Consider the following 26,081-nt stretch of genomic DNA (forward strand, 5'->3'; position numbering starts at 1 on the left):
TCATCTGGGTATAACTGCAGGCAATATCAGCTTGTCTAATTATGTAAGCTTTATTTCTACATTGCTTCTATGTTCCATATGCACAAAAATAAAATCCAAATACTGAAAACATCCAAAAATTACAGCTATGGAATAACTGTAGCCACAAATGCTTGAACATAAATCCATTCTTGCAACTCACGAAAAGCTTCAGGTGTGACCATCAAAAATCCATACAGCTATGAAGAGATGCAAACAAAAGGTTACATTTAAATTATCCTAAATGCTCACCTAGCCAAACCAGCTTGAAATCTATGCAGGAAGATCCATGATTAGAGATGGGGGTATTCATGTTCATATATGAATATCCCCGTACCGGATGGTGATAACGATGGTCCTTCCTGCCGTGGAAGATCTGCAAGGTTGAAGAGTGGCTTGCACATTGCAATCTGCGAGCCACTCTTCAACCCTGCAGCGAGGCTTGTCCTCCTGCCTCCTGCCAAGAGCGGCTAGCTGATCGTGATCTGCGAAGCCATTGGAAGAATCAGCGGTGGATCAGTGAGTGGATCATCTGGCCCCATGGGGCTGGACCCTCATTATCATCACCTGTGTGAGGATACTCATATATGAATACAAATACAGTGGCGCCTCGCTTAGCGATGTTAATTCATTCTGAAAAAATCACTGCTAAGCGATTTCATCGCTAAGCAAAATGCAGTTTCCCGTTGAAATGTATTGAAAACCAGATAATCCATTCCAATAGGAACGAATTTCCGTCCTTAAGAGAAAATCGCCATAGGAAACATCGCTAAGCGAAACGCGGTTCCCCAATTGAAATGCATTGAAACCTATTCAATGCATCTCAATGGGGGAAAAATACAACAACAAATTTAAAAAAGAGTCAGAACAAAGTCAAATTTGGTTAACAAAGGGTTTATTACAGTAAGTGCACTTTATGATTTCAAACATTTTAAACAGTAAACTTTAACTTTATAAATAACAGAAAAACATTTAAAAAACAGCAAACATGAGGCTGTTTAAACCATGGCTAAGCAAAACAGGAGACCCAAAATTTAATTGCTATGCGAAGCATGGTCCCAACCATCACTAAGTGAAAATCACCCATAGGGACCATCGCTAAACAAAGTGCAAAAAAGTCATCACTAAGCGATTTTGTCGCTAAACGGAGCGCCTGTTAAGCGAGGCACCACTGTACCCCCATCTCTATCCATGATGATTGTGTTGCCAGCTGCTGGAAATGAAGTCTGCTGCTGCACTGCAACATGGTTGTGTACATGGTTGTGTATATGGCAGTGTGTTACTCTGCTGAACTGATGAGTTGAATGATTATGTTGTGTCCCTCCTTGTATTTATATTATATTTCTTTCAGATTTCCACACCTGCCCATAATTTGTTAACAATCTCTTCTGCTTGGCCTGGCGGTTCAGGGGCCTGGTGCATCAACACAAATTGTATAATATGAATTTCTATTGTCTCTCCACCTTCTGTAAGAGCTTGTAACTCAGAAACTCGCATTTGTGTTATGACTAAAATTTTGCAAAGCCTAGAGAAATAAAGGCCTGCAATATACAGAATCTGTTCCACCAAGATACTGTTAATGCCAGAGTACTATAGCTACAGTGTATGGAAGTTATAGGATCTGCAAATATCATATCCGGTCCTGGTAACACACTGCAACATAAATACATTCAATATATTTTCAATTTTCAATTTTTTTGTTTATGCTTTGTTATCATTCATAATACATTTAACTTCAAGATTGCTATAGTACAGTGACCTTGCTCAACTGGAGAGCTGGCTAACTGCTTTGCAGTGACTATGGTAAACTGCTGTTCAAGCCTCATTTTTTTAAAGCATAATGTACTTTTCTCGGGGCTGCTTTTTCGACACTTTAATTATTTTAACACTCTGCACCCACAAAAATTCAACTTTTTGCACTGAAAGTGTGAAGAAAGCCAGCAAGCATTGCTAGCCTTGCTCCCAATAAATCTCATGCTGCCCGCATGTTTAAGGGCAAAAAATAACATTTGTAACATGCATGCATTTTCCTCCTTATAGAGAAAACCATAATGTGCATATAGCAAAGTCCTCTTTTCAGAGAATACCCCAGCCCTGGGTAGCAGAATGACAGGGCAGAAGATGCAACCTATGCAATGAATGGACATCTAAAGAGGACTAGTGTGGACTTGCTCTTAGCACACCCTTGAAATATGAACCACAAAGCAATGAGACATGACCTTCTTACTTGTCTGCTAGATGCCACATCATTCATACAAATGTCTACCAAGCTTAAAAAAATAGCATGAAAAGTTTGAATTAGCACACTACTCTTGAGGAGAATTTTATTCTTCACAATTACAGACTAACAATCTGAATACATGTTCAGAATCAAACAAAAATGCTTTTACATAAGCAACATCACTGGAATTTTCTTTCTTCTTCACCAATTATATGTCTCTTTTAGTTGAAAAAAAAGGATCTTAAAATGTTACAGCTTTTCTTCCTTTGCCTTTACTCATTAAACTATACACTGTATGGAGGCCAGTGGCCAAGTGGCAGTGAAATCCACTGCCATATGGGAGTAAGAGGATGGAGACTTAAGCCACCTAAACTAGCAAACAGTGATCATCAGTCCCTCAGGGTTTATATGATGCTCTTTAGTAACCTCTCCGGCTCTAAAAAACCTAGATCCACTTTGCCAAAGGGAGAGTTACTAATCAGTGGGAGCATGCGAGGTGATGAGAGAACAAAGCATCTCCATGCAATTATGAACCACAAATCTTACTTCCCTTGCTTTTTGAAGCAGCAACAAAAGAATCAAGCTATTTGTCTGCCAGAATGGCCTGAGCATCTGTGACTGATCAAAATCACTAAAAATCAGGGCCAAAAAAATAAAAAATAAATCCACAAGATGACAAATATACTAGAACTGCCCAGTGCTTTCAGCTTGAAAGCTGCAATAGATATAACATTTGCTTTCAAATTTAATTGCTTATGTAGCTTTGCAAGTCAGTTTCTAGAGAAATGAAAAATGAAACTACAGACAGGAAACTCAGGAAACACAATTTAGATTAACATGAACGTCGGAAAAGCAGAGCCACAGACTGTCCCACAAACAAGACTTGTACAAAAACTGAGAACAGGAGCCAGGAATAAGTTTTTGGCTTCCCTGGAGGCTTTATCTCCAAGAGTCAGAGATCTGGAAGACTCTACTCTTAAATTCAAAGCACAGGAAAAACAAATATCTAATTTAGCTTGATGTTATAGGTTGATTCTATTCATGTCAATTAGGTTGTAAATCTAAAACATCACAGCGAATATGGAATCCTCATTATTGTACAAATACTTACAGAGCATCTTAATTGTCAGTTCACGCTGACATTCACTGAAACTGCACTTTGTTATGTTCTAGTCAAATTTAATGAACTTGGAACTTTTCAAGAATACCAATTAACTCCAGGGTCGGGCTGTTACCAGCCCTGCCAGCACAGTCATCTATTGTTTTTGCTGTCAAATTTAGAAAGCTTTCCCCTGCAGTGGCAAGACACATCCTTTTAACATGGCACATTAGAACACTGTCATTTGAAAAACTAGAAAGCAACTTCAAAAGCTAAATTCAAACATGCGTCTCACCCTAGAAGTGACCATGAATTCTCACAGTTTTTCTCAAAGATTGTATATGGATCATTCAAGGTGGCTAGATGCAGCATGTAGAAACCCATACTGTATCTGCAAAACCATTCTGCACAAAGAGCTCAATTCCTAGTGTTTTTTACAACAACTGCAAAGTCTTAAGTCCAGTCACTAACTCAAAATGAAAACAAACCAAACACACATGCTTACCATTCTGGCTGTGTTCAGTCGGCTGCAACGCTTTCCTCATTGGGATGACAACGGCATCTCCTGGTATCCGGGGGCTTTCCACATACTTGGGCTTCCTGATAGGACCTGAAATGGGAAAGATATCTCAGCTTTGCTTATTATATTTCCAAATGGAACACACCTCTCAGAATGCAGAAAGAAAAAGCAAACAACTCTAAAACCAGAGATACGGGAGGCACACAACACACACACACACACACACACACACACACACACACACACACACACACACACACACACACACACACACACACACACACACACACACACACACACACACACACACACACACACACACACACACACACACACACACACACACACACACACACCACCCATGCAATAGTAAAGACAATGAAGTCTCTCGTACTTCTACTCCTGCCGTCTGTTGTCAGGGGGAAAAAGCAGCAACAGCAAGCTCTAGTGAGGCTCACTTTTTGGAATGTAAACTCTGTGGTGGAACAAAAGCAGCTCGCTTGCTGCGATATTCCAGAAACAGCCTCCAGCCTATGTAAAGAGGGTGACTCTGACATGGTCAAAACTCACACAGCTTTGGAACTGGCCTCTCTAGGCACAGCCTCTGCTTTCCACCTCAATTTGAAGATAACCCTGTTTTCACTAGTATAATCTTTGAAGCTGGGAGGCAAGGATTACAAATTGGACAGCTTGCAATATTAACACTCTAAATACCCCAGGTCCAGCAGCTTTATATTACAGAGTACAGCATTTTCTCCCTAAGCAAATGACGCACAATGCTGATTGTAAGAGGGGGCAGGAAGACAAAGACAAAGATCTGTTTGGCAGCTAGCTCTCAATATCTAGGGATCTGGAGGGGGGGGGAATAGGACACAGCAACTTTGCCTAATGATAGCTAAAATTAAACCAGAGCATACTCAGTATTTTATAAGCATTTCTTTCCCGTTGAGGCTGGGGGGGTGGAGTAACAGTTCATCATGCAAGTTCACTGAATGTAAGAAAATGAATTTACTACTTTAATATTTTAGCATTTAAATTATTGATGGGAGTATACTTTACTGAATGCAACAATTGCAGGAAACATTAAACGTACAACAGAATCTCTGGTCGCTAAAATAGCATCACAGTGAGACTGATACTGCCATCTAAGGATTCTTTAGAGAGATGCTTCAAATAGCAAGGGAACTGCCTCCAGAAAACTAACAGACCTACCCTATGATCCCACTCTGTTACATCCGCCACACAAAAGCAGGCAACAAACCCGTCTGTTCCCAGTGGACAAGACAATTATTTGAGAAATAAGGCCGAAAGCAGTGTCAGCCACAACAATTCCTAAAAGTTGCAAGTGGTACCAACAGTCTCAGTGTTGTAACACTGCATGCACTTTCCTACTAGTTCTAACATGTTGCGATGGCCAGGGACAAGCGAACATGAACAGAATGAGAAGCAGTTCACTAAAAACTATGTATGAGCAGTTGCACAGAAAACGGCAACATGGATCTGAGCCTCAATTCAAACAGGTGAGAAATACAATCTCCACAAATCAAAGTTTGTTGTTCAGACAATGCTTTAGCCTCAATAATGCTAGATGGCTGAAAACAATGAGAGGCAGAAGGAACATAATTAAAGCCACAGGTAAAGGTAAAGTTTCCCCTTGACATTTAGCACAATTGTGTTCGACTCTAGGGCGTGGTGCTCATCCCCGTCTCCAAGCCGTAGAGGCAGCATTTGTCCATAGACAGTTTCTGTGGTCACGTGGTCAGCATGACTAGACATGGAACGCTGTTACCTTCCCACCAATGTGGTACCTGCTTTCAAACTGCTAGGTTGGCAGGAGCTGGGACAAGGGACGGGAACTCACTCTGTTGCGTGAATTCAATCTTACGACTGCTGGTCTTCTGACCTTGCAGCACAGAGGCGTCTGCAGTTTAACCTGCAGCGCCACCAGGTCCCTAAAGCTATGGGTACCACAGACCAAAACCTTAACCACAAAGCCATGGTATCACTCAAAAGGTGACCGACAGAACTTGGTGGCATGCCAGCAATCTATCAAAGGATATGCCCTTGTTCTCTAAATAACAAGGATGTCACTTTCCAGTAAAAAACAGCTATAAATTTTTTAGTTGCTAAAGTCCGGAGTACACCTTTTATTTTTATTAAGCAAGTAACATATTACAGATCAACTGATAAGGACATAATGTGGTGCCACGCAAGACGATTTTAATTTGTTCCATGGAAATCGCTGTCTTGTGAAAACATCATCTTGTGAAACCCAGTTGCCCATTGGAATGCACTGAAATCCATTTAATGCGGTCCAATTGGGGGAAAAAATCACTGTCTTGCAAAACACAGTTCCCCATACCATCTTGGGGAGAAGCAATCCCCTCACCTGCACTGCCTTTGGAAATTCAATGGGTCTCAGATAGCCTCCTCCCTCTTTCTCTCTCCAGCAACAAAGAAACTCTTTCTTTGTTCCTGGAGAGAAAAACAGGGTAAAAGGAGTCAAACCCCCTTCTGTCCCCTGACCCCCCCAAGTCATGGTGACCCCCCGGCTGCACCTCCCACTCAGTACAGGGCTGTGCACTAGGATTGTGGGAGGAACACCTAGCCCCTGATGGGGGTCCCACAGGGCACCCTAAAACACTGAGGAGCTCTCTTAGCCTCTTGGCAGGACTGGGGCTGTGCAGCCCTGTACTGAGTGGGAGGTGCAGCGGGGGGGGTCACCATAACATGGGGGGTTAGGGGAAAGAAGGGGGTAGAAGACACAAGGGCCCTTCTAACTCATACCTTGCAGGTGAAATACCATGTTATAAAAGTGGTTTTCCCAGGGAAAGGTGCATCCATTGCACTTTGGGTGTGCTGTTGACCCCTGTGATTTCCCCAAATGTGGGGAACTCAACTAAATAATTTGTGTTAATGGGGGCATTATGTTTGTGAATTGTTTTTTTCTTTTCTACAGTCTCTTTTTATCCTTTGGTTCCTGTCTGTTTTCACTATCCTTTACCATTTAAATTTGCAGCCATAGCCCTATTGATAATGCTTTGCAAGATTTCCCCCCCCCATTAAAGCACATTAATTACATAAGATCTACTTTTTTATCCTAAAAAAGTGGGGGAGAAAGTGTATGCTACTGTTTTTCCTGGAAAGCCAGCAGCATACACTTTCTCCCCCATATTTTGGGGGGGATAAAAAAGTAGGTCTTATGTAATTAATGTATTCCAATTTGGGGGGGAAACCATCTTGCAAAACAGGGTAAAAAAAAACCACCTGTCTTGCGAGGCAAGGACCCAAACATCATCCAGCGAAAATTGCCCATAGGAACAATTATTTTGTGAAGCACAATATTGCTCAAAAAAGTCATTGTCTAGTGAATTCCTCATTTTGCGAGGCAATCGTCTAGCGAGGCACCAGTAACTGCTTGAAAACTATTTAGGATTTGAAAAGATACTATCCAGTACTTTGGACAGTTGCTTTGCAGAATTTGTCATGGTTAGAAATCTCATTCCATGTTTTGGAATTGCTGGTTGCTAAATACTGTTCAGAGCCAGATCCAATCAACATTTCATTAATCCAACCCAACAGTCACTAAGGAATTCATGGTTATAGTCAATTGCTTTTTCTGCAGGAGCAGGTGCATATGATGCACAGGACTAAGCTTAGGAAGGACACTCCAGGATGTAGTTGCCATTTGGCCATCCAGACGGAACACTACATCAAGACTACATCAAGACGCACTCTCAAGCTACAGATTCAGTTTTTCCGGAGGAATACAGTGGGGTCTCGACTTACAAACTTAATCCATATTGGAAGGCAGTTCTCAGGTTGAAAAGTTCTTAAGTCGAATCTGCATTTCCCATAGGAATGCATTGAAAATCATTTAATCCGTATCTGCTCTTTTCGTCCATAGAAACTAATGGGAAGCTGCTATTCCACTTTCTGCCACTAGAGGGGGATTTTTTATTTTTTCCTTTTAACCTAAGATGACTTAGCTTTAAAAAAGGGGGGGGGAAAGAGTTCATAACTCGAATCTAAGTCCATAAGTTGAGTCCATATATTCCTATGAGAGTGGTTCGTAAGTCGAAACATTCATATGTCGAGCCGTTCGTAAGTCGAGACCCCACTGTACAAATTCTGCCCAAGGTACGTATATATCCTATGATTCGTTGTCCTACCAACCAGAAAGAGAAGAGATGATCATCACACTGATGAAACTATACATTCCAAATCCCTTGAGTAATCTCCCACAGTGGTTTCAAACCGCTACCCTAACATAAGAGGGACATCTGTGGAAGCCATTACAGTCCACAGGAATTATATTATAGAGATTAGGACACAGGAACAAGCAACAATGTCAAAAATAGTAACTCCAGAAACCTGCCAACCAAAGAAAATGGGGTGCATAGTATTCCCAGGTTCCATACCTACCCACCATAAATGCCCCTTGAAAGGATGCTACACAATGACAACTCTGTTGGAATTGCACTCTCTTTCAGGGTGGCAATTAACAGCTATGGTAGCCAATTGACTGTCCAGTACCAGACTTCCTTAAACCACAGGAGCAAGAGGGAAGTTCACAAGAAGTTAACCTCATTTCTCCATCTAAATTACCATTTTGCAAGTCCTCCTCATTCTTTGCAATCTTATAAAGTTTACTGAAAAGCAGATTCCACTGTCTTCAACTGCATTTTCTCTAAGAATGCAGTCACAAAGTTACTTTGTTGAAAGTAGTTCACAAGATTATCACCACACTGATAATCTTGCCAAATGTTTCCCTGAAAATAAGACAGGGTCTTATACACTGGTGCCTCGCTAGATGATTGCCTTGTGGGACGAAAAACCCGCCAGACGATTGGTTTTTGCGATCACTATGGTGCCTCACACGACGTTTTTTCTATGACCGTGCTTCGCAATACTTTTTTTTTAGACCAATGCTTTGTAAGACTTTTTTTTTTAAGACCGATGCATAGGGAACCTCGCAAGACGATTTTTTCATAAGATGACGATTTTCACGGAACGAATCAAAATTGTCTTGCGAGACACCACTGTATTAATTTTTGCTCCAAAAATCACATTAGGGCTTTTCAGGGGATCATAGAATCACAGAGTTGGAAGAGACCACAGGGGCCATCGAGTCCAACCCCCCGCCATGCAGGACCTCCATCAAAGCACTCCCGACAGATGGCCATCCAGCCTCTGCTTAAAAACCTCCCAAGGAGGAGACTCCACCACACTCCGAGGCAGCCTATTCCACTGCCGACCAGCTCTGACTGTCAGGAGGTTCATCCTGAAATTCAGTTAGAATCTTGTTTCCTGTAGTTTGAAACCATTGCTCCTTGTCCCTAGTGTCTGGAGCCGTGGAAAACAAACCAGTCCCTTCCTCGACATGACATCCCTTCAAATATTTAAACATGGCTATAATGTCCCCTCTTAAACTTCTTTTTGTAAGGCTAAACATTCTGAGCTCCCTAAGCCACTCCTCACAGGACATGGCTTCCAGACCTTTGACCATTTTGGTGACCCTCCTCTGGACATGTTCCAGGCTGTCAACATCCTTCTTGAATCGAGGTGCCCAGAACTGGACACAATGCTCCAGGTGAGGTCTGACCAAAGCACAATAGAGTGGTACTATCACTTCCCTTGATCTAGACACTATACTCCTATTGATGCAACCAAGAATTGCATTGGCTTTCTTGGCAGTCGCATCACACTGCTGACCCATGTTCAGTTTGTGGTCTACCTAGACTCCTAGATCCCTTTCACAGGTACAGTTGTCTAGACAGGTGTCTTCCATCCTATATCTGTGCAGTTCATTTTTTCTGCCTAGGTGTAGGACCTTACATTTATCCCTGTTGAAATTCACTTTGTTAGTTTTGGCCTATGACTCCGATTTGTCAAGGTCATTTTGAATTTTAATCCTGTCCTCTGGGGTATTAGCAACCCCACCCAATTTGGTATCATCTGCAGATTTAATCAGTATACTCTCTATTCCTTCACCCAAGTCATTGATAAAGATGTTGAATAGCACAGGGCCCAGAACAGAACCCTGAGGCACCCCACTAGTTACCTCTCTCCAGGATGAAGAGAAGCCATGGATGAGCACCCTTTGGGTTCGGTCAGTCAACCAATTACAAATCCACCGAACAGCAGCACTGTCTAGCCCACATTTTACTAGCTTCCTTGCAAGAATATAATGGGGAACTTTGTCAAAGGCCTTACTGGAATCAAGATATGCTACACCCACAGCGTACCCTTCATCTATCAAGCCTGTAATTCTATCAGAGAGAGAGAGAGAGAGAGAGAGAGAGAGAGAGAGAGAGAGAGAGAGAGAGAGAGGTCAGATTAGTCTGGCATGACTTGTTTTTGAGCAACCCATGTTGACTTTTAGTGATGGCAGCATTGCTTTCTAAGTAATAACAAACTGTCTGTTTAATGATTTGCTCTAGAATTTTTCCAGGAATTGCTGTCAGGCTAACTGGGTGATAATTATTTGGATGTTTTGTTTTTTTTCATGTACAACAATTACATTTATTCAAAGACAGTCATGTCCTCTTCTTCTGGTTGCTGCACAATGGTGGAGGGCAGGGTTTCACTTAACTGGGGCTTATTTTTGGGGTAGGGCTTCTATTATGAGTATCCTGAAAAAATCATACTAGGGCTTATTTTCAGGAAAACAGGATAGTTAGCATTTTATTTGGATGTCCTGATGCCTGTCTTCCTTCAAGTTTATCGCGGTAAAAAACATGTGAGCATACTTTACACTCACTTTCATGCTGCAGACTCTCTCAACACACTCAATCCTGGGACTACGGTTAGGCAAGGAATGTACAGGATGGAAGAGAAACAGCATTTCTGCTCCATCATCCTCAAAGGGAACGAAGAGTGGTTCTCCCTAACACATATTGTATCTACTGATCCATTACCAAGCAATTATTTATTTTGCAATCTTGATTTATTTTTTAAAAAATCCAGCCTGATGACCAACCTAAGAAAAAGGCAAGCAGTGGTGCCGCCTTCTTTTTCATCCCTCATGGATATATAAAATTTCCTCACTTCATCTCTATGATCATGTCTGTGCTGGGGAGTTGGACAAGATGAGCTTCATTTTCCCTTTAGTCTTTCTATTCTAGCATTATGTTATTGAATACTTAATATTCATAGTTCAGTTCTCTCTCTGTACACAGAAAACAAAACATAAAAGACAGGCCGGAATTAACCAAAGAGGATTTTAAAATTAAATAATCCATAATCCTCCTGTACTCTGAATTCATTTTATAACGGAACACAGTGTTCTTACACTCTTGTCTTTGGGTTATTAAACATCATAAGTGCCATGGTGGTTTCATTTTAGCAATCATCTGGGCTAGAACTCAAATGACACCCCTAAGGTGTAAAACAGAACAGCTTTTATTCTGTAGGTCAGCTCAGCAGCCAATAAAGCTCCTATTAAGAAGACATATTCTCCTCCTCCTTACACCAACTGCCAACAAGTCTAAATATAACCATTTATTTTTTCACATAAAGAACGATTAATTCAATAAAATGTACGGTGACATTGGTCACTGTTGGTACTGACTGAACTTTTCATAAACTCCATACCACAGGTAAACAATTAACCCTTGTACACACTACCACCTCTGGTATGATTTATTAATTTGATAAAATAATGTTGTCCTCTATGGTTTGAAGGAGTGGAATCAGCACCAAACACTTCCTTACCCCATCTCTGCAGCAAACCAGATTAGTCTGCAGCGACTAGGCATGAGATTTTTGGAAACTATGGACAACAGTCCTCAGAAGACTTCTGGCGGCTTTAATCGAGAAATTAAAGTACTGACAGGTATTTTCAAGTTCATGAAACTAGAAAATTAAGACTCCAGCAGCCATTTACATCCTCTGGAGAAAACAGAGGAAATGGGTAGGCAAAAACAAGCTCTGTGTGAGCTGCAGGGGATCACAGGTCTAATAGCCTCTGCCCATTAAGTTCTGCACAGAAGGCCTCTCAAGAAAACTCATCTGTCCCAGCACAATACAGTGGTACCTCGACTTACGACCGTTCCTACTTATGAACATTTCGACTTACGAACAGCGCTGGTTGCAACTTTTTGCTTCGACTTGCGAACGGAGCTTCCACTTATGAACAGAAACAGGCAATTCAACTTTCTAACTGTAGGTGGTGAAAGAGGCTGCTTCTTTGTGCTGTAGCTCTTTCTCTTTCAGCTGTTAGAGGGTGTGGTCACTGTTGGAAGCTTGGGAAAGCCTCATTCTGTTTTGGAGTGTGTGTTTGTGTGTGTGTGTGCATGCACAGGGAGGTAAGCTGCTGTTTTCTGCTTTAAAAACTGTTCTGAGTGGGTTTTGGTGGCTCTGCGTCGGAGTGAGTGTGTGTGTGTCTGTATTTTTGGAGCTATTTTCCTTCTTAAACCTCAGCAACGGAGGTGACTCCATGTTTGTTTTTTGAAGTTTTCAGCAACGGAGCACCTTCTGACTGGGCTTGCTGTGCTCTTTTTATTTTTTTGGTGATTTTTTTGACCGGAGTGAGGGAAGCTCCGGAGGAGCAAGAGGAGGCGGACAGGCGAGTGCTTCCCAGCCAGGTCTCTGGCCCCTGCCCCATTCACTTCGGCCAGCCTTTGAGGCTCCCTTTCTCTCTTGGGTTTTGTTTTGTTTTTTGCAGCCCCAGCACCTTTGGGGCTTGCTCTGTTTATTTTTTGGGTGGTTTTTTGTTTGCAGCCCCAACACATTCCTATGGGGCTTGCAGTGTTTTATTTTTTGGGGGGTGGTATTTTTTTCTTAAGCCGGAACGGATTAATAGGTTTTCAATGCATTCCTATGGGAAATGGTGCTTCGACTTACGGACATTTTGAGTTACAGACACTGTTCCAATACGGATTAAGTTCGTAAGTCGAGGTACCACTGTACATGCAATGACCTCGATTCAAAGCTATCCTCCAACAACCCTACTACATAACAAGTATTCTCCCCACCAATCCTTGGGAAAATGGTCTTCAACTAAACCGGTCCCTGGTGTCAAAAAGGTTGGGGACCACTAAAATGGAGTATCGCAACCAAAACTGCATATAGAAAGACTATACAGTGATGCCCCACAAGACAATGTTAATTCGTTACATGAAAAATCGCTGTTTTGCGAAAACATCATCTTGTGAAATGTGTTTCCCCATTGGAATGCATTGGATCCGTTTAATGTGTTCCAATGGGGACAAATCGTTGTCATTTTGCAAAAATCGCCCATAGAAAAAACATTTTGCAAAGTGCAGATCAGCTGTTAAAATCGATTTCTTGTGAAAATCGGTCCCGAAAACACCTGTTTTGCAAAGCACGGATCAGGTGTCAAAATCGTCGTCTTGCGAAAATCGGTCCCGAAAAAAAACCATCTTGCGAAGCACAGACTGAAACACTGTCCAGCGAAAAACACCCATAGGAAACACCGTTTTGTGAAGCGCATTAGCGATCACAAAAACTCATCGTCATGCGGATTCGTCGCTTTGCGAGGTAATCATCTAGCGGGGCACCACTGTAGTCCTATCCACTCTTACCTGGGAGATGAGACCACTAAAACTAGTTGCCTTGCTACAGAGTACCATACAAAAATGGACTGAAGCCATATATATATGTAATTCTCTACTCCATTCAAGAAAATACTACAGTGGTGCCTCGCATAGCGAGGTTAATCCATTCCAGATTAACCTTTGCTATAGCGAAACATCGCTAAACAGAATTTAAAAAGCCATAGAAACGCATTGAACTTTGTTCAATGCGTTCCTATGGCTTTAAAACTCACTGTTAAGCGATGTTCCTCCATAGCGCCGCCATTTTCGCGCCCTCGGTAAGCGACGGCAGGGCGCGAAAATGCGGCGCGGACCTTCCGGCGGCCATTTTGGAACCGCCAATCAGCTGTTCTCCCCCGGCCATTTTGGAACCGCCAATCAGCTGTTCTCCCCCGCTTCGTTATGCGATATTCGCTAAGCGAATCACTTAGCGAATATCGCAAAGCGAAAAAACGCCATTGGGGCCATCGCTGAGCGAATGCTCCAGCGATGGCCCAGAGCCCCTCGTTAAGTGATTTCATCGCTCAGCGGGTCGCTCGTTAAGCGAGGCACCACTGTATATTCTTGAAACTATTAGAATAATTCAAGCTTTTTTAAAAAATCAGTATCTGACAGATTTATAGCTCTCTCTTCTAAATCTGCATTACGGGCTTCTGGGGCTTCAGAATTGGGAAGGTTCACATGATTTAAATAAACTTCCATACTTGTCTCATGTGTCAGATTACTCCTTAATTTTGTCAGCACATTTCTAAGCCAGTTTTCTTAATAGAGGATAAAGGAATCCAAGACACCTTACAAAGAGTCAGGTTCTCTTCTGTAGAGAGTTTGCTTTTCCACCACAGTACAGGAACATGGCCAAATTCCTGTTGCTCACCACAGCAAATCACACTAGAGTTAGTCCACTAAGTCAATGGGCAATTGCTGAATCAAATCCTCTACACATTCCATTGATTCAAATGGGACTACTCTAAATGCAATTTGTTTTAGCACAGTAAATTGCAATTAAAGTAGTCCTATTTGAGTTAATGGAACTTATAGAGCAGTGGTCCCCAACCTTGGGCCTCCAGATGTTCTTGGACTTCAAATCCCAGAAATCCTGGCCAGACAAGGTGGTGGTGAAGGCTTCTGGGAGTTGTAGTCCAAGAGCATCTGGAGGCCCAAGGTTGGGGACCAATGTTATAGAGGATTTGACTCACCCAATTTATTATGTGAAGCAACAGGATTTTGTCCAATACGTCTGATGTATCACCAAACTGTACTTATGGGCCAATACTTCAATACCTGTGTATGTTCTGTAATCTCAAACATTTGAAATTACTTTTACCAAATCCCATGATAGCCACTCATTTATTAATCTAGTCACAACAAAGTAAATATGCTATCATCTTTAAACCTACCGCTCAGTTTTAGATTTAAGTGATTTGCAGCAGCGTGAGCTGGTTGTTATATTTTTATTTTAAAAGGACTTTTTTTTAAAAAAAAAAAAAGCGTTTTACTCATCAGAAGAAAAGGCTATAATAAGAGGATTTTTCTGATGTTTCCACTTCTGGCCTTGTAGACCAAGGGATTTCCTCTTTTTTTAAATTAAATTTTCCTTCCCCTTGCCCCCGGGCTCTTACATCATTGCTCATGTGGTAATACCTTGCCTGATGTCCCACTTCAGGTCAGATGAGGCACACATTGTGCAGGATTGGTTAAAACACTTTAAAAATGGTAAACCAATCACCTGTTATGCATCCAACCTAGCAGTCTATAGTTCAAGCGTCAAACTCTATCTGATGCTCTACGGCTGGGTCCCCAACCCCATGTCCGCGGCCCAGTACCGGGCCGTGGAGACAGATCTCCTGCCCCCCACGCATGCGACTCCACCCATCTGTGAATGTGCCCCATCTCCCCACGCACACACCCCTAGCCTCCCCAAACGGTCCGCAGTTTGGAAATGGTTGGGGACCACTGCTCTACAGCATAAACATATTCCCTGACCTCAACCCTGTGAGCACTGCTGCTCATCCCATCAGACATTCGCATAGGAAAGGGGGCATTTTCCCTGTGCTTGCTCACCTTATCTAAACAACTTGTCTCCTAAATACAAACACCAAAAAGAGTATGCAATAAACCAAACTAACTTCACAAGCAATTAAGGTTAAATGGGGGGGGGGACAAAATGATCTACACTGTTAGCTTTCAAAGCACAAGATGTCTTGAATGGCTATATATTTAATTAAGCCAAAGCAGGCCCACTGCAGAGACTGGGTTTCAGGGCAGCAACTAAAGGATCAAGAGGGCCAACACACAGATGTGCTGCCAGGAAAAAAAAAAAGCAGGAATCAGGAGCTGACAAGGCATGTCAGAACAATTTAAAGTTGATACTTGGTTATCACAGTGAAAACCCAAGATTTTACAGGATGGCAGATTTCCATCACCACTTTTCTTACTGTACAATGCTCACAGGAAAGAAAGGGGGATTTGCTTTCCTTCTACTATCAAATCTCTACTCACTGTTAAAGATATTAACAAGACATAGGAGAGAATGGGCTTGAATACTGAACACTGTCCCCTCCTGGCATACTGCTTTCCTTCCAGCTGAGACGCTCAGTTTCTTCAAGCTAATCAAGCAGGGTGAGTAAATTACTCTTGCATTCATTAGGGAAGATTTAAATGATTTCAACCTTGGATTTACCTTTAATTGTATAAACAAATTCAAGAGCGGAAAGCAAATCAAGAGGTATTATTTTTGAATAAGCAAAATATAAGCTTTATTTCAGCAGGGTTCCTGTTCCTGCAACTGGCACAATTCTAGACATTAGGGGCCAAATGTCTTTAATGCTCCATCAATTAAATGTGTTTCTCCCCCTGCCCTAAACTGTCAATTTAAGACAAGGGTTAAGGCTGTCTTGTGTTGGCTCAAGCACCACAGAAATGGGAAACTGGAGTGCTGCCTTAATAGATGTCTCCCAGGATCAGGAATTATGTTGTGCAACATCTCAGATTGCCCTTGCAAACAGAATCACAGCCTTTATTTGCAGTCCATATTTTTCATTACAAATGGCATAAAGCAATGGCTCTTAACTTTGGGTGCCCAGATGTTCTTGGACTAAAACTCCCAGAAGACTTCATCAGTAGCTGTGCTGGTCAGGCTTTCTGGGAGTTGCAGTCCAAGATCATCTGGGGATCCAAGATTGGAGAGTATTGGCATAAAGGGATCCTAAATGTTAATGATTACATACAAAGCCCTAAACAGTTTGGGACCTCAATATCTGGCAGATCGTCTTCTCCCACCCAGATCTGCCCAAATCACCCGACATAGCCAGCAGGGATGGCTGATGGGTCTGACGCTGAGGGAGGCCTGGAAGGAAAAAACAAGAAACCGGGCCTTCTCGGCGGTGGCCCCTCGGCTGTGGAACACCCTCCCTACCGAAATTCAGCTGGCACCCTCGCTGGGCATTTTCAAAAGCCAGTTGAAAACTTGGCTATTCAAGCAGGCCTTCCCTTCAGTCAATTAAGTGACTCTTATTTCTTGTTTCCTTTCTTTTGATTTATGCCATCTTGGAACTGTTTACTTTAAATTAATTGTTAAAATTGTAAACCTACGATTTATATTTTATATTGAATTTTAAATTGTTTTTATCGTATATGTTGTGAGACACCCAGAGTAGACTATTTCTAGATGGGCGGCAAATCAATGAATGAATGAATGAATGAATGAATGAACTCATTTGTTATATAATTCAGTCACCCAAATCCTCTAACCTAGTTATGATAATGTAGCACAAACATTGTAAATTTGAAGGCAAATGGCCCAAAGTTAAGAAATTACTGCAGAGATTATCAGTTGCATTAAGAGTTGTATGGCCCAGGCATGTATCTAATAATGTCTACAGTGATTTCTCAGTTTGGGGAAATTTCTTCCCAAAGTCACACTGTTTGCATAAGCTATGCAGGAGTATTTTGGCCAATATAAAAAAATCTTATGAATGACTCAGAATTTGGTTCCCTGCTAGTGATTCTATTCTGATTTATTAAACCCCAAGTCCCATTAAATACAAGCAGGAAAATATGGAGGAGATGTAAAGTGGCTTACTTTTGAGTAATGCAAATAGGACTGTAATTTATTACAGTGGTGCCTCGCTTAACGAGCACCCAGTTTAACGATGAATTCACACACCGATGGAGTTTTTGCGATCGCAAAAGCGATCGCATTGCGATGTTTTAAATGGGGGGAAACCGCATTGCGATGATCGTGGGGAAGCGCTTCCCCATGATCATCCCAAAGGCCCCCAAAGGCCCCGCCGATCAACTGTGTTGCGAGGGGTGGAGAGAGAGAGCCCTGAAGCCCAGCTGATGGGCGCGGGTTTGGGAAGCTGGCTTCCCTGCGATCTTTGCAAACAACCGCTAATCAGCTGTGCTTCGGGCTGCTTTCTCTCCCCTCCCAGCCTGGGCTGGAGCTGGGAGGGGGGAGAGAGCAGTCCGAAGCACAGCTGATGGGCGGTTGTTTGCAAAGATCCCAGGGAAGCCAGCTTCCCAAACCGCCACCTCTGCGTGCTCTCTCTCCCTCTCCCCACCCCTTTCAACTCCAGCCTCGGCACGGAGACTGAGGCACCGCGCCGCCGCCTGGCCGAGAAAGACCCTCTGCGCTTGCAGCAAAGGTTGCTGCAGGCACAGAGGGTCTTTCTTGGCCGGGGTGGCGTCGTCGTCTCAGTCTCCCTGCCGAGGCTGGAGTTGAAAGGGGTGAGGAGAAAGAGAGAGAGAGAGAGCACGCAGAGGCGGCTGTTTGTGAAGCTGGCTTCCCCAGGATCTTTGCAAACAACTGCCCATTAACTGTGCTTCCGGTTGCTCTCTCTCCCTTCCCAGCTCCAGCCCAGGCTGGGAGGGGAGAGAGAGGGCAGTCTGAAGCACAGCTGATTAGCGGTTGTTTGCAAAGATCAAGGGGAACCCAGTTTCACAAACCGCTGCCTCCGCAAGCTCTCTCTCTCTCTCTCTTTCTCCTCACCCCTTTCAACTCCAGCCTCAGCATGGAGACTGAGGCACCGCCGCCACCCCGGCCGAGAAAGACCCTCTGCGCCTGCAGCAACCTTTGCTGCAGGCGCAGAGGGTCTTTCTTGGCCGGGGTGGCGGCGGCGGCGCCTCAGTCTCCCTGGAGGAAGCACAGCAGTGGTTCCAAAACGGTTTTGCCTCGCTTTAGAGGCACCCAAAATGGCCTCCGCTATGGAGGAATTTCGCTTTAAGGTAGGTTTTTAGCCCATAGGAACGTATTAAACCCGTTTTAATACGTTCCTATGGGCTTTTTAAAATCGCTTAACGATTAAATCACTTAGCGACGTTTTTCCTGGAACGGATTAACGTCGCTAAGTGAGGCACCACTGTAATAGCTATGCAAGAGACCAGAACTCCCCTTGTTTTAAGGTCAGAAACCAATGAGAGAGGCAGGTTCCCAATTAGAGGGTGCTAAAATATTGCAGCTTCAGTGTTTATAATACAAAACTATCTAATTGTGAAGCTGCCTGTTTACTTTCTTAAGAATCGCTTCTGAAGGAGAAGCACAGGACCTGCCCAGAGTCAATAACATCCGTCCATTATTCAGTCTTACATATGGTCTAACATCATATTTAGTCTAACCCCTTTTGGTTAGAGACAACACTGAGAAAATTCACGATCTGGTCCCCCAGGCCACTGATCAATAATTCTGAATCTGCCTTCACTCAGCCTGAGAGCTGCCCAGCTCCCGTGAAGACATCTATGAAAGAGACTTCTTTTGTCTCCACGTGGGTAGCAGGGAGGTAAGACCAGTTTCAAGCTGTGCCAGGAAAGGCCTGGGATTGTCCTTCTTAAAACTCTTTTGGTGAGTTTAGTTAGCTAGTGATAAGTCTAGCTAACTGATGACATGTTTCTTCACAGTATTGTGAAGTATTATTTCTGACTTCTGTTTGGCTGGTTCTTTTATATACATATCAAACTGGAAATAAGGCTTAATTCAATTCTCTTGCCTAGTCTAAGAGTTGGATTTACCAAATAAAATTTTACCTGCTGCATAGCAGCAAAGCACGCACGCTAGATTTCAAAGCCAATGGGTACTCTTGGAAAGTATATGTCTCTTATATCTATCCTCCACCACGAGTGTGGAGCCCTGGTGTGATGAGGTGGGCACACCAGGTAACCATTATGCCCACAGTGAGTCGTTGGCCTCCTTTAAAATGGCTGAGAGAGCCCAGCGAGGGGAAAAGTCTCAGGCACAGGGAAAGAGGGGGAGAAAAGACAACTGGGGCAGGTGCCACAGCCTACTGGACAACGCCTGTCTGAAGTAGCCAGGAGCCTGATAAAAAGGACGGCCTTCGGGAGGATGCTGGACAACCGAAGGCGATGCAAAAGGGGCCAGGGGATGCTCCCTAGGGAGCTGGGACTGCTGTGTGATGATCCCCCTCCTAAAGGGTCCTAGACTGATTAGCAGGGGAGCCTACTCCCCAATCATCATCTTGAAGAGGCAAAGGCTAGGGAAAAGGGCAGGCCAGGGTTGGACAACCGCCATATTTAGAAAGGACAACACAAACCCTCTTTGAGCCGGGCAAAATCTCACGGTGATCGGCCTGAACTGTGAGGACTCTCAGTGTAGGTAACTGAGGATTCCACTGGGAGAGAAGGGTCCCCAGGACTGGTCTCTGCCCCTCAACCTCTGAGGCTGCTGCTGGGCTTCTACAAAGCTGTAGTACAACTGCAAATAAAGCACCCATATGTTTAAGCCTTAAAGTTGAGCCCATGGCATTTGTGGCAGGGAACCCAGCCACTGTCAGCTCTGAAGCACTGGACGCTGGTAGCGCTCACACTGGATCCCAATATGGAGCAAGTGCACTTGTCCCAGAAGCACTTGCGTAATGGTTTTCCGGGGCTACTGAATGGCAAAAGGGGCTTATTTGCCAGCCTAGAGACCAACAGAGCCAGCTCCTGGATTGGCTTTTCACCACCCAGCAGCCAAACCTGGCCCAGATACTGCAGAGCCGGGCAGGAAGGGATCAAGAGGGCTCTTTGCTGCCAGATATGTCTCCAGTGCAAGGGTCCCCGCCTATCTGTATCAACAAGATGGGGGAGAAAGATGACCCCGGCCTCTCAGCAGTTGCTGGGTGACTGCTGGGTGAGGCCATTAAACTACATTTCTTCTCCACTGTTATCTCTAGCCCTTGTTCTACGTCATTCATCTCCCCAATCAGTTTTTCAGTCTCCACAATCTCCACCCTCTCTTGAATATCCCAGTCTTCCTCAAAATTCTCTCACAAAAATCTCCCCCCCCCACACACACACATTTGTCTCTTTATTTCTTTTAACCTCACCCTCTTCCAAATAGGTGAGTTGCTACCCTGGTAGCTCTTTAGGATCCAAAAGGGCTATTTTTCTGGCATCTTGTCGGGGGGAAGGGAGATATAAAACCACCTAATCTCCATCATGCTATGTTTGTTATCTAAGGCATGGTGGTCTGATCCGCGTGGGGTCCTAACTTGAGGAATGGTCATTGCATATTCAATCCACTAGACTCCCCCAGCAACATGGAACCTCTGGGAAAACACTGAACAAGCTGCTGCTACGGGACTTAATAAGATATTGTTGTTATATGTCATCAAGATACATCCAATTTATGGAGATCCTAATAGGATTTTCAAGGAATATGAGATATTGAATCGTAGAATAATTGAGTTGGAAGGGGCCTAAAAGACCATCGAGTCCAACCCCCTGCTCAATGCAGGAATACAAATCAAAGCAGATTTGACAGAGGGTTGTCCAATTTTCTCTTGAATGTCTCCAGCCCTGGAGTGCTCACCACCTGCTGGGGCAATTTGTTCCACTGTCATACTGCTCTAACAGTTAAGGCGTTTTTCATTATATTCAGCCTAAATCTGGCTTTCTGCAGTTTGAGCCCTACAGAACTAATACGCTCTGTAGAAGTGATTCCAACGGTGTCACTTCTCCAGTAGGTTTCTATGGCCGAGGGCCACTGAATGTACACAGCCATTTGAACCCAATATCTCCTTGAGTCACTGATTCTGCCCACTATAGCATACAAGAGCCCAAAGTTGTTCTACTAGCCCATATAAGGAAATCTTCATAGTTTTAAAAGCATGTATTCAGATTGCCACAAATGCAGTGAGAGAGTACTTTCCTCAGCAAATCTGAAAAACTGATAGTTGGTCCCAAAACTGGCATCAATATGTGTACTAGAATCATACTGCAAAAGGCTATTACATGCTCTGTGTTCCTCCCATATTTGTCCCTGCACTCTCAGTCTTCGGACAAAAGCCAGAGATCGTTCTATTGAAAACAACAGGGGTTTCCACTTGTGCATGGAATTAGAAGAAGAAAAAGACAACTGTGCTCACGGTGACCCACACCATGTGTACAAAACAGGATAGCGGCCATTATCTGCTTGTTCAAATAAAACTGGAGTAATGGTAATATTTTCAGTTTTTGGCCCTTTTTAGTTTGCTGTACCTGTGGCAATTGTACCCTGCTTCCTTGGTTGATTTTTATAGAGTTTGAATTCTTGATATAGGTACAGGGCAACAAAAGAAATGTATGTGTATTTCTTACACTGGGTGCAGGAGAAAAAAGAAAGAAAGATACATCATTCAAGATAAAAAGAAAAGATTGAAACATAAAATGCCAGCAGAGGGTGCTACTTTGATACTTATTTGATCATAAATAAAAGCAGCAGTAAAGTCTGTTTAAAATGAAAGCAGATCTAAAATGCACTCCATTTAAAACACAAACCACATCCTTTCAAAAGACAGTTGTTCTAGCCTCTTTATTGAAAACAATACTATAATTAGATACAGTAAACTAACACAATAATGGGCAACCATTTTATATCAGGACTAGATTAATAAAACAAGGGTAGGTAAAATGAGTATACCAAAATGAAAGATAATGTTACCATTTGAAGCTTGCACAGCTTCCCTTGAAATATTTTTTCATGTTTGCAAAAACAGAGGAAATCAATGAAGTCATCTGTTCCTTTAGATACTTTTAAAACAGGGGTCAGGGAACTTTTTTATCTTTTACCCCCCCCCAAAAAAATTATATATGCCAACATTACCCCGCCCCCTCCCAGCACCACTCCTCCACTCTCATAGTCCGTGGCCAACCCCCCTCCCTGCCCCTGCACTCGACCGGGACCCACGGCCGCTGCCCAAGCAGCCAGTCTGGAGCAGCCACACTGCCGGGAAAGCGCGTCCTTGGTGAGGGGAGGCGGGCACCGCAGGGACGGCAGGTCCACCGGCCATGAGCTCAGGTGAGATGGGTGCCTCCTCGCCAGCGCTCTGGCCAGGCAGGCACGGGCAGAAAGGAGAGCCCCAGCCAGGGCGCCGCCAGGCAGAGTCCAGCTGGCCTGGTCCACCACCCTTTCCCCCACTTTGGAGGGGAGGAGGGAACGCCTGCCTACACACAGTATCGTTGTAAATAAAGTAATGAGGACGGTTGCGCTGCCACGACCATCCTCTTTACCCCCTGGATTTTCATTTTTACCCCATTTGGGGTAATTTACCCCTGTTCCCTGACCACTGTTTTAAATCAACCCTCAAGCATTCTCACAGAGACAGACACACCACTGAAATGTAAGGTGACCTTAGGGCAGACCTGGGCAAAGTGCAGCCTGAGGGCCACATATGGCCCACGAGCCGCTCCTGTCTAGCCCGCGGACAGTTTTGAACATCAAAACCATTTATAGCTTTTTATCTGAATTTGATCAGTTGCTTATCTTTAACATACCGCAAAAAAAAACACCACCCTCTTTAGTATTTGTGAAGATTAACAAGTTTAAAATAAAAACGATCATAACATCTCTGTTTCATTTTATTTTTAAATAAAGTTGGTTTGGCTCCCGAACACAGTTCAGATTTTTCATGTGCCCCCCTATAGAAATTAATTGCCCACCCCTGCCTTAGGGACTTCTAAACAACAACAAAATAAGGGAGTACAGAAATAGCATGTAAAATTCTAAAGGATTTCAGAATACCCTTTTTTCAGAGATGCTGGTAGGTCAAAGTCTCAAGTCCCAAGACTCAAGTCTGGGTCCCTTTTAAAAACAAGCTTTTCCCCCAGAAAAAAGGGAGGGATGAGTGGGTTCTGAGTCACTGAAGAAAACAAATCCAAGTCAAGTCCAAGTCAAGTCACCTGCGCGACCCAAGTCCAACTTGACAGGGAGTCCCACAACTCGAGTCCCCATCTTTGACTTTTCTCACAAAATGAAACTCGATCTGCTTAGAAGTGGGTGAGCCTTTACGGGATTAGGGCTTCCTCATTTCCCTTTTTACAGGGCAAGTTCTTATGACTTCCTATTCTGGTTGGAAACCAAACTGGAAAGCTTACAGTGGGGTCTCGACTTACGAACGGCTCGACATACGAACGTTTCGACTTATGAACTGCTCTCATATGAATATATGGACTCGACTTACGAACTTAGATTCGAGTTATGAACTCTTTTTTTCCTTTTTTTAAAAGCTAAGTCATCTTAGGTTAAAAGGAAAAAAGAAAAAATATCCCCCTCTAGTGGCAGAAGGCGGAATAGCAGCTTCCCATTAGTTTCTATGGACGAAAAGAGCAGATACAGTGGGGGCTTGACTTGAGAACTTAATCCGTATTGGAAGGCGGTTCTCAAGTCAAAAAGTCTGTAAGTCAAGTCTCCATTGACCTACAGCGCATTGAAAACCGATTAATCCCGTAACAGGCCGTTTTTGTTCCATTTTGGTTTTTTTCTGGTCTGTAAGTCAAATCTCAGTCTGCAAGTCAAACCTAAATTTTGCGGCCAGAGAAGTCTGTAACTCAAAAAGTCTGTAAGTCAAGCCGTCTGTAAGTCAAGGGTCCACTGTATGGATTAAATGGTTTTCAATGCATTCCTATGAGAAATGCAGATTCGACTTAAGAACTTTTCGACCTGAGAACTGCCTTCCAATACGGATTAAGTTCGTAAGTCGAGACCTCCCTGTATTTCTAGGCAAGACTTCCATCTTGGGGAAGTCCACCATGATGGACTTTCATTGGCAGAACTGTGGTGGCGAGACAAGCCCTTCCCCCACTGCAGCCTCCTGTATGCCTCCAGCACTAGCTGAGGAGGACTGAAACCTCCCCCTGGAACTGATTTTGGGGCATCACAGAGCTGTGGGGGAGAGGGAAGAGGAAGGGGAAGGAAATGATGCGATACTTACATTGCAGCGCTACAGGGGTGTTGGATTTAGCTCTTAGTTGGGATGCTCCCATGAGACCGACAACCAAAAAGACAAGAGCCCTGACAATGGGACCCTTGTGTCTCTCTGTCTGAGACACAAGAATTCATGACATGAAGTATGCCTGTTGATTAGAGAGAAGCTCTAATCATCTGGGAGGAGATGACAGAGGAAGACGATACAGGGAAAGGATGTAAGGTAGAGGAAGGGGCAAAGAAGAGGAGTGAGAGGCAACCCCTAGAGGAAGAGAAGGGAAATACAGGGAGAGAGAGAAAAAGACAAGCGTGAGCTGTAAAGACGCACTACTAAGGCGAATTAGTTTCAAAGCACATGTTTAACTCACTTTTTCCAGCTCAAGCCAATTAAGATGTACAAGTGGTTTTAATTCTAGCTGCACTCTCCAGTACAGGTTTTCTCCAGTACAGCCACTGGTGGTTCTATTTTTCTGTCTGGTGTGTTTTAGACTGATCATTAATTTACCGGGACTTTAACTGCCATGCTTTTATTCTGGATTGCAAGCCATCTTGATGCTCAGGCAGTAGAAAAACAAGTGTGGATATTTTAAAATCATCGACATTATATATTTTTTTAAAAAGTGCAAAAATATACTTAAACCTAGTAAGTCAGATACAGTATACTTCAGAATGCTGTTTAATAACACAAATTCAAAGAATTTGCCATATAAAATCCAGCAAAATGTAACAATTTCAGTTCTTTTAGGATTGTTGAAGTTATTCTTGTGACGTTGAGTGCATGTACCAACAGTCTCCTAAATGCCAGAAATGAGAATGAGAATCACAGTGCAGAAGGAAGTATTTGAAATACAGGAGCTACCCTGTTTCCCCGAAAATACGACAGGGTCTTATATTAATTTTTGCTCCAAATAACGCATTAGGGCTTATTTTCAGGGGACATTTTATTTTTTTTTTCATGTACAACAATCTACATTTTTTTTCAAATACAGTCATGTCATCTTCTGGTTGCTGCACAATGGTGGAGGGTGGGCTTTCACTTAACTGGGGCTTATTTTTGGAGTAGGGCTTATATTACGAGCTTCCTGAAAAATCATACTAGGGCTTATTTTCAGGTTAGGTCATTTTCGGGGAAACAGGTTATAATAACTGCTCATTATGTGGATCAGGTCCCCCTTTGTCTTGCTGGATTACAACATGGACCAGCGCTCAGACAGAAGCAAAAACTATTTCACTTCACACTTGCAGGATGAGAGGAAGGAGTGAACATCCCATTTTCCAAGCCAGTAAATAGCTTTCCCCTCTTAACTAATCTCAGAGCACTGCATACATTTTGGCAAGAAGAACTGGCTAAAAGAAAGGTTACATTTTGACTGAAAGCTTCAGTCACTTAATACACGGAAAGAATACTGACGATCCCTTAGATAGATCTGACATAGGCCTAATTTGCCACTCTCTTAACCAAAGGGGGTTAGACTAAATATGATGTT

At 43.2% G+C, this 26,081-nt stretch overlaps 1 protein-coding gene and 1 non-coding gene across 11 annotated transcripts in view; one reads left to right on the forward strand and one right to left on the reverse strand.

The window, feature by feature from the left end:
• TANC1 (tetratricopeptide repeat, ankyrin repeat and coiled-coil containing 1) overlaps positions 1-26,081 on the reverse strand; it is a 183,717-nt gene that overhangs the window by 64,027 nt on the left and 93,609 nt on the right. For 9 of the 10 annotated variants that reach the window (XM_072982655.2, XM_072982627.2, XM_072982661.2 and 6 more), the window contains one exon: positions 3,844-3,948. In XM_072982655.2, the coding sequence (XP_072838756.2) occupies positions 3,844-3,948 (105 nt within the window). Of the gene's footprint in view, positions 1-3,843; positions 3,949-4,252; positions 4,756-26,081 lie in introns of those variants that run through there. The other variant, XM_072982645.2, reaches the window with a different exon arrangement.
• LOC140703533 (U1 spliceosomal RNA) lies at positions 6,638-6,806 on the forward strand. The gene has a single exon (XR_012082878.2). It is a non-coding gene; the product is annotated as a U1 spliceosomal RNA (small nuclear RNA).

This window comes from Pogona vitticeps, chromosome 1 (genome assembly GCF_051106095.1).
Source record: "Pogona vitticeps strain Pit_001003342236 chromosome 1, PviZW2.1, whole genome shotgun sequence".
Taxonomy (NCBI): Eukaryota; Metazoa; Chordata; class Lepidosauria; order Squamata; family Agamidae; genus Pogona; species Pogona vitticeps.